The sequence below is a fragment of the Corylus avellana genome, chromosome ca10 (assembly GCF_901000735.1).
Source record: "Corylus avellana chromosome ca10, CavTom2PMs-1.0".
Taxonomy (NCBI): domain Eukaryota; kingdom Viridiplantae; phylum Streptophyta; class Magnoliopsida; order Fagales; family Betulaceae; genus Corylus; species Corylus avellana.
In genome coordinates this window covers 2,877,193-2,891,356 of record NC_081550.1, presented here as the reverse complement: position 1 = coordinate 2,891,356, position 14,164 = coordinate 2,877,193, and the positions used below count along the sequence as shown (strand labels likewise).

The 14,164-nt window shown below is 35.1% G+C and overlaps 1 protein-coding gene across 2 annotated transcripts; it reads right to left on the bottom strand.

Annotated features, from left to right (window-relative positions):
* Positions 1-365: 365 nt before the first annotated feature.
* Positions 366-12,659, bottom strand: LOC132163576 (magnesium-chelatase subunit ChlD, chloroplastic). Of its 2 annotated transcripts, none has more exons than XM_059573916.1 (15): positions 12,360-12,659; positions 10,691-10,869; positions 9,485-9,569; positions 9,092-9,408; positions 8,883-9,006; positions 6,852-6,944; positions 6,002-6,097; positions 5,365-5,499; positions 4,863-5,066; positions 4,457-4,612; positions 4,104-4,211; positions 2,286-2,420; positions 1,795-1,953; positions 1,312-1,432; positions 366-764 (listed from the first exon to the last, which is right to left on the bottom strand). In XM_059573916.1, the coding sequence occupies exons 1-15, from the start codon at positions 12,615-12,617 to the stop codon at positions 679-681; spliced, it is 2,256 nt and encodes a 751-aa protein (XP_059429899.1). In that variant the 5' UTR covers positions 12,618-12,659; the 3' UTR covers positions 366-678. The 2 variants fall into 2 exon arrangements, with proteins under 2 accessions (XP_059429899.1, XP_059429900.1); XM_059573917.1 differs by having other exon boundaries at positions 4,863-5,063.
* Positions 12,660-14,164: the final 1,505 nt, after the last annotated feature.

The window sequence follows — 14,164 nt, the reverse complement described above, 5'->3', positions numbered from 1 at the left end:
TATGATATGATTATGTTATTTGCAGCAATCTAAAGTCAAGGAAATTGTTGGTACGCTAAAGCCCCACGTACCCGTCGATTGCACGATTGTGCAATTAGTGTAGTGGTAGCAATCAAAGAGTTAGAAGGGCTTGTATTAATTTTATAATTCTGTCATACGATTATCATATAACTATCATCCTATTAGGATTTGTTAGAAAATTTTGAGGAAATATATATATATATTTTTTTTGGCTATGTTTGAATATGCTATTAAATAAAAGCATTAGAAGGGAGAAGCATACCTAATCTATAAGGCAACTAGATATCATCATTTAGGTTAGAATTCAAAGGAACAGAATAATCAGTAAGAATGTGAGTCTCTCAGTAAGTCAACCTTCAACCTTATGATTCTACATGTAAATAGTAAACAACTTTGCTTGATAAGAAGTGAATTCAGGATTACCCCCACTTCCATTATTCTATACTTTGAATAAATTTAGCAAAAACATCAAGAAAGTGCCACTATCACTCACAGTAACAAAACTAAAACTTGGGAAGATTACAACAAAAGAAAGGATTTTACCAAGGGGGCAAGGGACAGGTGGAATAAATTACACAATTATATGTAAATAAAAGGTTTGGTAGTAAAACAACGCAATTACAATTTTGTTAGCCAAAAATAACACTTTTAGATGGTTCATGAGCTTTTTAAGGCTGATAATGCTTCTCTAGTTGCAGCTGAGATTACGGCATCTGAAGCATTTGGCAAGTAATAATATTTTCCTGCAGAACAAGGCTTTGAATGAGCTTAAATAAGACAAAATAATTACACACAAGAACACCAAGATTTGCTTGGTTCTCAATATGAGGTATACCTATCGGCAGAAACGATCACGAAGAAATTCACTATCAAAGATGAAATATAAAAACAGTGCAGAGAAAACTATCCAGAACTTAAAGTCCTAATACACCCAAATTTCACTCTCTCACACAACAAATATTTTTTCCCAAAGGAAAAAACATAAGTACAAATGTCTCTTTTGTTCAGGACAAACAGTGGCTGGCTTTCTTTTCTTTCTCTCTTAAGGCTTCTCCAAAAGCCTGAGCAGTGCCTCCAAGAAGAAAGAAAATACGCTCTCTTCACTCTTTGTTGTGCGTTGCTTATTTTTCCTCTATTCTATCACGCGGCTCAGTGTTACAAACAAGAGTCTCTTTTATAATGAATGAAGTAGGTGGTTTAGGTTTAAAATAGAAAAGCTCAACCCATGTGGTAAAATATTAAAGCTACATCTGACATACAGTCCAGATTGAAGAACATTGAGTGACTAACCTTGAGCGACTCTTGCAACCTCCTTGGCAAAACCAGTAGAAACAAACTTATTTTCAGTGTCAATGACAAGAAGGGACATGCCTGTTTTGTATATTTTGCCAGCCACTTCCAGAATCTCATCCTTCATAGAGAAAATAGAGATAAGAGTTACCATAAAGTCAAATTCATTGCAAAAATCTTGAATCCAACTATGCAAAATTTGTAAGCCAGTTATCTTTTTACACAAGATCTGCAAATCAAGGGGTGGCATTGGAAAGTTCATGGTTTCACATGCAAGATTTAATTGATAAGCAATTAGAAAGCTAAGGAACTTTGGAGCATTTGATACCAAATATTCTCTACACAAGTTTTTAAGCAATCTTAGCAAAGATGGCCCATTGTCATCTAATGGTAAAAAAGTTTAGCCGAGACAAATCCAAGTCCACTAGCATGTCGGCACTGTTATTACTTTGCCATGTGTGCAATTAGTGTTAGAAATTTTACCTTCAACTCTTGTGATGAAGGTCTTGGGGCATCAGTAGCAGCACCTTCAGGGTCGGTGGATCTTTTCAATGATATATTGGCTCTACCATCAGTTATTGCAACAATCATTATGCGTCCAACATCACCACTCTTCTCTGCATTTAGGCCTACCCTGACAGCCTAAGCAGATTTAAGTTTAAAGAAAGGTCAGTTAATATTGAGAAACATAGCCGTACATAAAAGGGAAAAAAATAAGGAAATTAAGAATTATATGGTTCCAAAAGTCAAGACGATTATGATAAAACTAAAATTGTACTTAGAGTTGGAGGCACGTCTGCAATAAATTACAGATGGAGAATGGGAATATGTGTTTAGAGCTGTGTGCTAGGGATTGGAAACCTGTATGTCATTCTGGTATTGTAAGGACAAACATGGTTTCCAGGACAGAGATGGAAGTAATACACAATATCCATTAAATGCACCTGTAATCAAAAGGTTTACCAAATTCATACCGTGGTGAGACCATGAGCCAGGGGAGAACCTCCACCACATGGAAGTCTCTCGAGACGTTTTCTTGCCATTGCTATTGATCTAGAAGGAGGCAGGAGAACTTCAGCAGAGTCTCCGCGGAAAGGAATGATCGATACCTAGTTAACATTACGAGTTGAAACATTAGAATGGTTGCAATCATAAAAATAGACATCAAAGAATCTTATTATGTATCTTTTCATGGTTTGCTAACTAGCTGAACACTTGCTAAATTAAATAAATATCAAATAATATATTTTGTGGGCAGAAAATTGACTTAAATAATGTATTTACAGTTGAATAGGGAGTTGCAGTAGACATGGTAAATTTAGTTGTTGTTATAACTATGATATGTTTCCAATATTGTGGTAAGGTAGAACAGGATATAGTGTATTGCAAACTTTGAACATCCAAAATACTGAAGATTAATTCCCGATCTTGTCCCACATGTGGAAATCTTCTACCATTCACCATATTGTTTTATGTAAAATGCATATACATCACGACATCTATATACAAGACATCCACCATTTGTACCAGACAGTTGTTTTGCTTCACTAAAGTTTCCTTTCAATTTCATTTCAACATTAATTATGTCACCAATCAACTAAAATCACCATCCTTGCCTTTCAACTGTTATCTTAATATCAATGTTGTTGTATAAGCCCCCCATTATACTTTGTTGCGTATGAAAGCTACACTTATCAGAACATCCAAGGACCATGCCCAATGAGTACCAAGGAAGTTTTTTTTTTTTTTTTTTGAAAGAAAATATAAGACCAAAAAACCACACAACAGTAACACGAGATATATGAAATTAGCCTTTGGCCTACATCCATGGGCAGTTGGCATGCGAAGACATTCACTATTAAGCTTGGAGAGTACAACATCAATGGGTGGGGCTGTAAATGAACTGAGTTGTTTATGAATAGCTTGAGCTCAACTCATATAAGTTTGACTCAAGCTTGGTTCGTTTTAATATACGAGTCAAGCTCAAACATAATTATTGCTCGAATATTAAACTTGGCTCAGCTCGGTTTAAGCTCGTGAACAATGTTCATCTAAACTCGACTCGACTCGTTAAGCTCGTTTATACATACAAACACACACACACACACAGTGGTATAAATATATTAACATATATTATATATACATACATATATATACATGCCTCTGCCAGCACCCTCTAATTTGGTGCTTAAGCCGCTTTATGCAGCCCTTTTTTTGGCTTTTGCCCAAGATTTAGAGGACCAGGTTGATTATGGTCCCTTTGAGATCATTTATGGACCCATTTCCTATTTTCTGTTTCTTTTTCAGCATTGTCTCTTTCGTTGGGTCTGTTATTGGGGAGCTCACCCCTTTTTCAGTTTTTTGATTCCTTGTACCCGTTCCTTATTTGCTTAGAAAATAAAAAAAAGCATTCACCCAAAACAATGGTTTCTACATTTTCCAGCAACTAATTACTGACATAAAAATTATTTGAAGCGTATTCTCATTATTTCCAGAGCATGGCAATCACAACATTTAAGTTTTCTTTTTGTATACTTTATGTCTGTATTTAAATAGAATGAAGAAAAGGACTCCTGTGCATAGTTACATGTCAACTATTTCGTAGTATAAACTCTGTTCATTTCTTTCCTGCTGTTCCAAGCAATCATAAGGAAACTCTTATAAGAAAATAAGAATCGTATAAAAATTTAGGTTTAAAGGTAGACTGAAAATAAAAATAAAAATGAACAAACAGCAAGCCTTTAATTTATGCAAACATGAAAGTTCATAAATGTATTTATGTTTCAAGTCACCTGATCCCTGCTTGTATAACTTTCTGCAAGTAGTTTAAGTGCTGCACCTTTTGCATTCTGCATTCGGTTCAGTGCCATGCTTCCACTTGCATCAACCACAAATATTACCTGCCATTTTTTTTTTCCCAAATCCAACATGTTAAAAGATTATTAGTGCTCACAGTAGAAATTTTTAGACCAATCATGCTTGACCATTATAAACTATCAGAAAAGAAGGTCCAATATTTTGAAATTGTACTGATTCTCAGTATGATACACTTGTGCCAAAACTGATAAGAATGAGTTTCAATGTTTATTTTTTCTGTCATAAAAGGTAAGGACAAATAAATGACATAAGGTTATAGTTTTACTACCAATGCTCCTGCTTTTCGTGCCATTCTCTTTGCTCTCATATCAGTTTTCTCCACAAAAACTTTCCTACCAGTTTGAGTGTTCTTCTCCTTCCGCAACTTTTGATATGGGGCAGCTGCTCTAAGGGTTGCATCCACAGCTAATCTCTTCACAGGGCCCTATGACAGAATAAATTTTGTTAAGAAAAGATGGACCAGTAGGAAAAAATTTCTTCGTAAACAGAATTTAAGATTTGTGAGACTCTACAAATAGACTTTTAACATTGAAGAATTGTTTTTGAAATATTAAGTAAATCCATTCAAGTAAACATTTAAAATGCAACTGGGTTGAAATATGGTGTGAAAAGAGAATAGCAGAGATGTTATGTCCCTTTTTAGCACGAGATTGAGTCGGCAAGGGAGAACTAACCTTTGGGAGCATTGGCTTTATATATCGGCCCCTGTCCTCTGAAAATATGACATTCTTTGCTCTCCCAGCCTTACCTCGGCGTCTCTGTGCTTGCTGTGCAAAGAAGAGAAGCTTCTCATCCACTAAACCCCCTTCCGCATCAAAGATGAACTCTTCAGGTATTTGTTCCTGCTCCTGTTCATTCTCTTCATCATTGTCGTCCTGCTTTGAAAGGGAACCTTCATGTTATACACAAACCCATACTTCACCTTAAATTTTGGAGTAGAAGATGAAGTAGAAGAGATGAAATATAGGAGTATGGTAAAATTAAATGATTACTAGTAATAATCAGTTAAAAGACAAAAAAAAAAAAAAAGCACTAAATTATTGTTGATAAGTAATCGGCAAATATCATTGAAAGTGTAAAGGTGCCCTTAAATACATAGAAAGTATACAAGAGGAAGCACCTAACAAGAACGAGCCAAAAAAAAAAAAAAACACTCTAAATTATGAAATAAGAAACCTCTTGTTCTTCTTCCTCCTCATTCTGCTCCTCAGATTCTTGATTTTGCGGAGGGGGTGGTGGTGGAGGCGGCTGATTTTGCTGTTCTGGTGGATTCTCATTGATGATTGAACGAGGAAGAATGACCAGTTCTACCTGTGGTAGGCAATATATCAGAACAGAAAGTTTGTGCATGTTTGCCCTGAAAAAACTATGATGCATATAATGACACATGGAAAACAGCGATGCAGTTTACTGCAAATGATACAAGGAAAATGCTTTAGGTCCTTATTAACCAATCCCAAGGTAGGAGTTCGAGCATATAATATGCTTAGGCCCCTTCCATGTTTCTTTCTCTTCATGCTGTGGCCGCAACACCATGTGTAGAGGAACATTTGGAATACAACTATTCTACTAGAACAAGTATTCATCTCCCACTAACAACAGTCTACACTAATATACTAATACAGAATTGCAACGGAAACAAAAGTTAATATTGATTTGTACAGCATGAGATGTGGGTCCCACAATATTTTTTTATCAAAGTACACATAAAGTATACAAGAGAAACACCTAACTAGAAAAAGGAAAAACTAGTGCATGCACATAACTTAAGGACAGAAAATCATGTTCATTGTGTTTTCAGAAGAACACTTACAGCTTTTTTCAGGTCATCTACGTTGACTTTTTCTCGTCCTTCTAAAGCAGCTAAGCATTTCGCAACGCGAGCAGCATATAGCTCAGCTCTGTGTCCCTGTAGTATATAATAGCCATTTAACAGGTATGTAATCGCAGTCCACATAGCAAAATCAGTTCAGTCATGATATAACATATGCAACAGCTTATAAATACATCTACGTAATCATGGACATACGAATACATGTATATGTACACACACAAGCACATACAAAATGGTATAATGATTAAGAAAAGGGTAAAATGTGCTTTTTAATATTTCCTTTCATTATTATTATTATTATTATTATTATTATTATTATTATTATTATGTTTTGGGAACTGTTATAATTAGCAACCTCCAATGTGGTGACCTGTATTCTTTTTCTAAATGTTATAATCACATTCATATATACATGATACACACGCACAAACATAGGAGGCAGTGGTATAATATTAAGAACAGTTCAAATGTCTTTTTAGTCATGAAAAAGAAGCATGGATATTTTCCCCTTTTTTGGTTTTATTATGTTTTTGTAACCAGTCTTATTAAATTATGTTTTTGTAACTGTTATAATCAGCACTCTCCAATGTTGTGATATGTATTGCTTTTCAGGGCATTAATCAAATGTGTTGAGTGTTTGGCCTTAGGGCTAGGTAAATCACTTCCTTCTCAATAGGGATGATCCTGAATGTGAGTCTCCCAAGTCCATCAGCAGGACGCGTGCATAACATACAGGCTTGGCTTATTTTATTTCATTTTTAACTCAAAAGGAATAAATGAAACCCATGTAAAATTTTATGAAAGTAAGGAAGAATTTCAGAGTCAAAACCTGGCAACCACCTCGAAGGGCTTCCATAACAAGGTACTTCAATTGTTCTCTGCTGATAGTAACATCCTTCAAATACTCCCTTGCCAAAATAATCTGCAATGTGTAAATAAATTCATTAAACCAATCTGTTGCTTAATAAAAGAACAATTATTAACTTGCAAGATGATGAAGTATCCTAATAACAATAATCATAGCATAAACTTGAAGATAATAAAAAGCTTTGCAATTCATTTTAGCACATCGACTGCCTGCAAAAATTATTGGTACTTGCAGCATAAATATTTATATGATTGTATCAAAGTCATCAAATTGTTCAAGTAAACTAAGTACCACAATTTAATCAAACTATCTAGTGGTTTGGAGGTAAGAAATTTGTTTTAAGTTTAACCGAGCTCTCATGGGAAAATGATTATGGCGTTATGCTACGAATAGGGAGGCTTTGTGGATATTAGTGGTGGAAATTAAATATGATAACATGAGGGGAGGTTGGTGTTCCAATGAAGTAGTAGGGCCCTTCGGAGTGAGAGTGTAGAAATATATAACGGATGGAGAGTTTTTTTTGAGTTTTGTTAGATATGAGGTGAGAGATAGGTCCAAGATCAGGTTTTGGTATGCATTGTGGTGTGGGCACCAGCCCCTAAAGACAACTTTACTGGACTTGTTTAGTATTTCGTGTTGTAAGGATGTGTTGGTGGCAGATCATATGCAGTTCTTTAACAGAAATCGCCAGTGGAAAATATTTTTTATCAAACTAGTGCATGATTGGGGTGGATTTGGTAGCTTCTTTCTTTGAGCTTTTGTATTCTATTAGATTGACGCAAGGAGGTGAGGATAAAATATGTTGGATCCCCTCCAAAAGGTGGAGTTTGAAGTGAGGTCCTGCAAATTCCCGATTCCCTTGGAAGAGTATTTGGAGAGTTAAGGCTTCTTTGAGAGTAGCGTTCTTTCTGTGAATGACGGCATTAGGGAAAATCTTGACTTCGGATAACCTAAGGAAGATGAACATCATAGTGGTGGATTGGTATTGTATGTGCAAGAGGAGTGGGAAGTCCATTGATCATCTTTTTCTTCAACATGAAATGGCAAGAGAATTATGGAATTAGTTTTTCTGTCTCTTTTATGTTGAATGGGACATGCTCAGAAGGAGTTGTTGGCTAGTTGGACAGGTCAGTTGGGAAGCCATAACATTTTGGAAGTTTAGAGGATGACACATTTGTTCTTAATGTGGTGTATTTGGAAAAAGTGGAATGTAAGGAGCTTTGAAGATCGCGAGATTTCAGTTGTAGAGCCAAAGATTGTTATGCTCAACTCCTTTTATACATGGATAGCAGCGTATAGTAGTTTGCATTTTTCTAGTTTTTATGATTTTTTGGACTGTTGTTCTTCTTTTTCTCCCTAATAAGGCGTCTCTCTTGTATACTTTTTGTGTATTAGAGTTGCACCTCTCTATGCTTTCTAGTGAGATTGAATTACTTATTAAAAAAACTTCTTTTATTATATGTGAAAAATACTCATTCTGCTTGGACTGCCGACCCAAGTAGAATCAAGGAAGATAAATTTGTTTTAGCAAAGAGAGACATCAAAGCCATTTTTCAGTTTATGTCTACATCAAAGTAATTACCATTTTGTTATACACTACATAATACATGAATTTTATCATCCTAACACAAGTATGTGATGCTAATATATTAGATAATTGCCCTAGAATCTTAGAGAGCTATTCAAAAAGTTTGATGATGGGACATAAATTAATGCAGAGCTCGATACATTAATCTCTTGGAAAACGAATTCAATATTAACACCATGTTTCACCAACATTTTTTTGGGCCATTGATGAATAATCTATTTACACTCAATGATCACAAGAATATATTCCTCTCAAGTGAAACTTCCAGCAATTTCTTATTTTTTATTTACTTATTTATTTATTTCATTTTTCATTTTTCCCTGCCCCAGTAAAGCACCCTGTTCATATGATGGGGATAGGCAGGACCCCTCCCTCTTTACTAATTTATTTTATTGCACACTTGCCTGAGTTTTTGCAAAGTCTGTTTCTTCCTCAACCATTTTAAACACTTCAGTACTATGTTCTTGAAATTGTGTTGCAATTCCAACAGCTGCAACACGATCTTCAAAACTCATTGGAAGATCTGCGCTGCAGAGGAAGTGTGTCACAAGTGAAATGAAAAGAGAATCAAGGATAGCTAACTCATTCGATTAGTGAAAAACAAGGTTTTTACCTCAAATTAATTGCAATACGATCTAGTAAGTGCTCACGTACAGCACCCTCTTCTGGGTTATAAGTAGCAATAAGAAGTGGCTTGCATGGGTGCCTAAAGCTGATTCCCTCTCTTTCCACAGTATTAACTCCTTCAGTCAATACATTAAGAAGCAAATTACTAATACCCTCATCCAAGAGATTTATTTCATCAACATATAGAACACCTCTATGAGCTTCAGCAAGAAGGCCTGGCTGGAAAACAGTTGTTCCTGTTTTCACAGACTCCTCAACATCAACAGATCCAAGAAGTCTGTCCTCTGTGACTCCCAGTGGAATCTGTGGCATGAATAAACTAAGGCAATTAGGCAACAAAATTAATCTAAATATGCATGCCTTCTCTCACAAAAAGTACCTGAACAAAAGGAGATCTGATTATCTGAGTCTTAATATTACCAGCAGAATCATATTCCACACGTTCAGGTAGACCAATTTCCCACCTTCAAAAATTTCAATAGTTGTTATCTTGAAAGAAATAAATCTGTGTTACCATCATCGACTCATATTGGAGAAAACAAACAGAGAACACATTAGGTCAAAATGTTGTCATATTTACATCTTTTTGGCTTAAAGAATAATAGGGTTCTAACATTTTAGCTTAATAATCTTAGTGAGCATTTATTCTCAGAACGCTTGTGTATTGTTAACATTCATAGGTAAATTGGTCAAATTTGACAATATTACAACTTGAGGGGGAGTGTTGTGAAGGAGGAGAGGAGAATACAGAATATAGAATAAACAAGAGAAAGGACTCCAATGGCCATCACAACATTTTTTTTTTTCCTTTTTTACTAGCAAGATGTCTGGGGCAGAGGCTCTTTAAGCACCTGACTACTCCTTGGGCATGCGCAATACCCCTGTCCCTCACTACGAGTCATTACATGGATAAATCCTTGAGGATGGGGTCAAATAACCAAAACCACCCATTTCCAAGTGGTTGAATGATCAAATATACTAAAATATAAAGATCTAAGAGATTTCTGGTTTGGATTTTGAATTGTCTATCCACAAACAAACTCAAGTACACAATATATATCAATCAATTCGAGATTTAGTAAATATATATTTCAGAGTCAAAATTTTTAGTTGGGGGCAAAATGGGCAAGGATGCATAATATTTTTCAGTTGTTTCTGATAGCAAGGTTCCCATTATTGGTGGTTCAAACTTTTACACTGAAATGATAGTTGCCCAACAATCCATGGCATGCCATAACTATTTAAACAGAGATTCCCAACATATCAGCATTACAGGATTATGAAAAGAAAGGTACTAAAATATCTCCAAATGGTATCCGTACATACAAGAACTTTGAGCAAACAATAGGTTTATGAAGGCCTTGAATGTACAAGGTCATTATTCCAATGTGTTTTTTTCATCTTCTACAATGAAGTAGATTCCAATATGTTTTCAATCCTATATCATGAATGTACACAACAATTACAAACAAGTCAGATTTATATAATATTCCCTGGTGATTCATATACTCAAAAATTGGACATATAAGAAATATTCCTATCTCACTAATTCAAAAATTAACTTGTACGCATTCAATAACCTTACTCTTCCGGGCAGGCCGGATCTGCGTTTGCTATTGAACCAACAACAACATCAATAGGTGGTAAAATTTCATGTAACCCACGTGCCATTACTGTCTTGGCTGTTCCTCGCCTTCCAGAGATAGCAATACCTCCAATCTCACGGTCAATAGCCCCAAGCAAAAGAGCTGTTTTTATCGCATCCTGTAAAAGTAATTAATTTTCACAAAAGTAAAAAATAACGGAAGATTTGCTAATTAGCCAACATTACCTAGTCAACTAATTCCCAAACAGATGAATTAGAAATTTCAAAGGAAAAAAAAAAAAATTATTTTCATAACACATATCTTAAGGCATATGCCGACATAAATGCAGCAATATTCTCACATATGCTTCCTCCAAGTATTTTATGATGCACAAAACAATCTGTGTTAGCCCCTACTTGTCAGTTGAGGGATGAATCCCATCTATTAATACTCTACAATTAATTTTGCAATGTCAATTTTTTTTCTCTTTTACGTGTAGCGCCAATAAATAATCAACAGTTGGGACATTCCTAAAGTTAAATGCACTCATTACGGATTTTATGCAATTGTACGTAGTTCTATCTGTCTCAGTTTTTGGGCTCATCCATCTCAAGTTTATTCACCTCTGCAAAAATAAATCTGAGACTAAGTCCTCACTTGGAGGCCAGACATTTCCCTCTATAAAGTAAGCTGGTCTAATTACCTTCATGCTCTTACTCTATCAGGAATGCGGACAACCCCCAAGAAAAGACTAAGAGGCATTGGAGATCACATAAACTTCTATAAGTATGCCCCCATTTTGAATACATAGCTCCAAGGAAAAGACTCGCAAATCACTCCCTCTTTATGAATGACCAAGAATGGAACCAAAAATGGCATCCAGCTCTTGCCTACTAAGATTAAAAATCACTTGAACTTAGTATATTTGTTTAATAGGCAATTATAACTTATACACCTTTCTGGGATTAAACCCGGTGACCCTTCTCTCAACCCGTAATTTGTGCGGGGAGGAGATGCCATTTGTTCCAATGACCATTGGCACTTGACCTTTATCCATTCTCTCGCTAACATTGCTTTCTATCCATTTTTAGTTTGTCTATATCTTTTCTATGATTGTAGCTCAAAATTATGTTCTTCTGACTTAAAACTCTAACCTCATCAACCAACATTACCTCACATGCTGATAAAACACCTCAAGGCACCTCATTCTAATAAATTCGAACGGATGAAGCTCAAATTTGAAAGCTAAATTAAATTCACTTGAAAGTAAAAAGCTTTTGTTTGCCTCACTAAAAATCATGCTAGTTACCAAACCACATAGGCAGCAAAAGCCGAAAAACGAGATCATACAATGTTTAACAGTCTAACCGAGTTGTCCTTCAGATTGTAATTGTCGGTAACAGTCTAACCCAGTTCCAGTTCGAGTTCCATTTCCAAGCATAAAACAACAAAATGGCAAAACCCATAAACTAATTCATAGAAAGATACAAAAAGTTGACAAACCAAAAGACCCTTAATCAAGAGAGATACACAGAAAGCAAGTAAAACCCACTTTCAGTTCAACCATAAAAACAGCAAACTAGAAAAAACCCATTGCTAATTTATGCACAAATACAAAACTAACAAACCAAAAATACAATTTTTAAGAGAGAGAAAGAGAGTTTGTACTTGGCCAACAACAGCAGCTAGAGGAAAGAATTGTCTTCCATAATAAGGAGCAGCATGATCCGGCTTCTCTGGGGCTAGTACCGCACCATTCCCAGAATCAAGCGCTGCATTTGCATTTGTGGAAACTGCACGGACACTGGGCCGGCGATGGCTGCAAACTCGTCTTGGGTTCAAAAGAAGAGGGTTTAATTTGAAGGTAGAAGAAGATTGGAGCTGAGAGATATATGTGCATGTTGGAGCTGAGGCCGTGAATGCCATTGCAAAAGAGAAAAGCTTGAGAGAGAGAGTGATGAGCTCAGCTCTTCCTCTCTTATCCGTTACTCTCAATCCGATGCTTTAATGCGCTATATACTGGTGGGTATGAGGGACTGCACGCGCTGTGGTGTGCGCGTGTTTCAGTTTCATTTCTCTTCACATCTCAAAAGCATCATATGAGTGAGTTCAAAGAAAAGAAAAAAAAATTATATATATATATACACACACTTTGAAACACACTCTAATAAATAACAATGTGAAAATAAATATATCAATAATATATATCAAATAATTAAAAGATAAAGATAATTATTAATATTTCTTAGTACTTTCGAATCAAGAAATAAATTTATTTTGTTATATTTAATATGCCACGTTAATAATATATACAACATTACATATGCATGTTAAGAGAGCAAGCCGCTCGCTCGCGAGTTTGGGCTCGGCTCGTATTTGACTCGAATATTAAATAAAGTGTTTCGTAAACACGAATCATAACTTGAATATTAAACGAAGTTAGCTCGGTTCGACTCGGCTAAGCTCGTGAGCAGTTCGTATAAGACTTGAATTGGAAGTTATTCACATAATTTCTCATATTAATATTAAAAATTGATGATTTTTTTTTTAACAGCATCATTTTATTATAAAAGAATGCATATCCTCTCTCTTCAAAACCAAGTGCCTTGCTGTATTAACTTAAACTTCATACTCCGCTAGTTAGACTAAGCAAATGCTCATATGCAAGCTAGCTTCTTGAGCCGTTTAAGAATACTTTAAGTTTAAATTTATAATAAAAAAATAAATTAATAAATAAAATAAAATAAAATATAAGAGCCAGCTCGTGAATTGGCTCAGCTCGACTTGACTTATTATGAGCTCGATCTCGATTTTTTGGCTCCTCCTTAAGCTTGGCTCGAGCTCGAGCTCGAGTAAAATTTAAACAAGTCGAGCCCAAACAAGGGAAGCTCGCTCAAGCTCGGCTCGTTTATATCCCTTTACATCTATAACATTTAATCTGAACTAAATTATTTATATTTTACTTAAAATTAAGAGACTGCACGGTTTATAGATAATAATAATAAAAAATAAAAAAGCCGCTTCTCTTTTGCTTAAAAAACATAATTTTAATTGGTATGAAATTAGTGTGAATAATAGCATTATTCTTTCTTAAGTTTCAATGTGTTTTTACATTCCTTCAATTACTTCCTTTTTTTTTTTTTTTTTTAAATGAATTTACACTTATATTTCACAAATTTATGATAATATTATTTCAGAAAAAATAACACAAATATGCCATCCGAAGGGAAATTCGTCTCAACCATTGACCAAAGGAATACAATCAAATGGTTATGCAGAAATTTTTTGTTTTTTTTTAATGAATTGGTGAAAATAATGATTACAACTTAATATAAGGGGGGGGAAGAATAAAGACTAAAAAGTAACACTATCCATTACACATCTCCGAAGAAGATCCTCAAGATGAAAGAAGAAGGTAGAAAACTGCCAATGGGGCTAGTAGTAGTGACCCATGGTGAAAGTTATGAGTGCAG

Bases quoted from the DNA above. Each gene is read 5' to 3' on its own strand.
- LOC132163576 (XM_059573916.1), bottom strand. From the start codon at position 12,617: ATGGCATTCACGGCCTCAGCTCCAACATGCACATATATCTCTCAGCTC. The intron at 10,870-12,359 runs GTACAAACTCTC...TTACTTTTACAG, and splicing joins TAGCTGCTGTTGTTGGCCAA to GATGCGATAAAAACAGCTCT. The intron at 4,212-4,456 runs GTAGTAAAACTA...AAAAAATGGCAG, and splicing joins CACGAAAAGCAGGAGCATTG to GTAATATTTGTGGTTGATGC.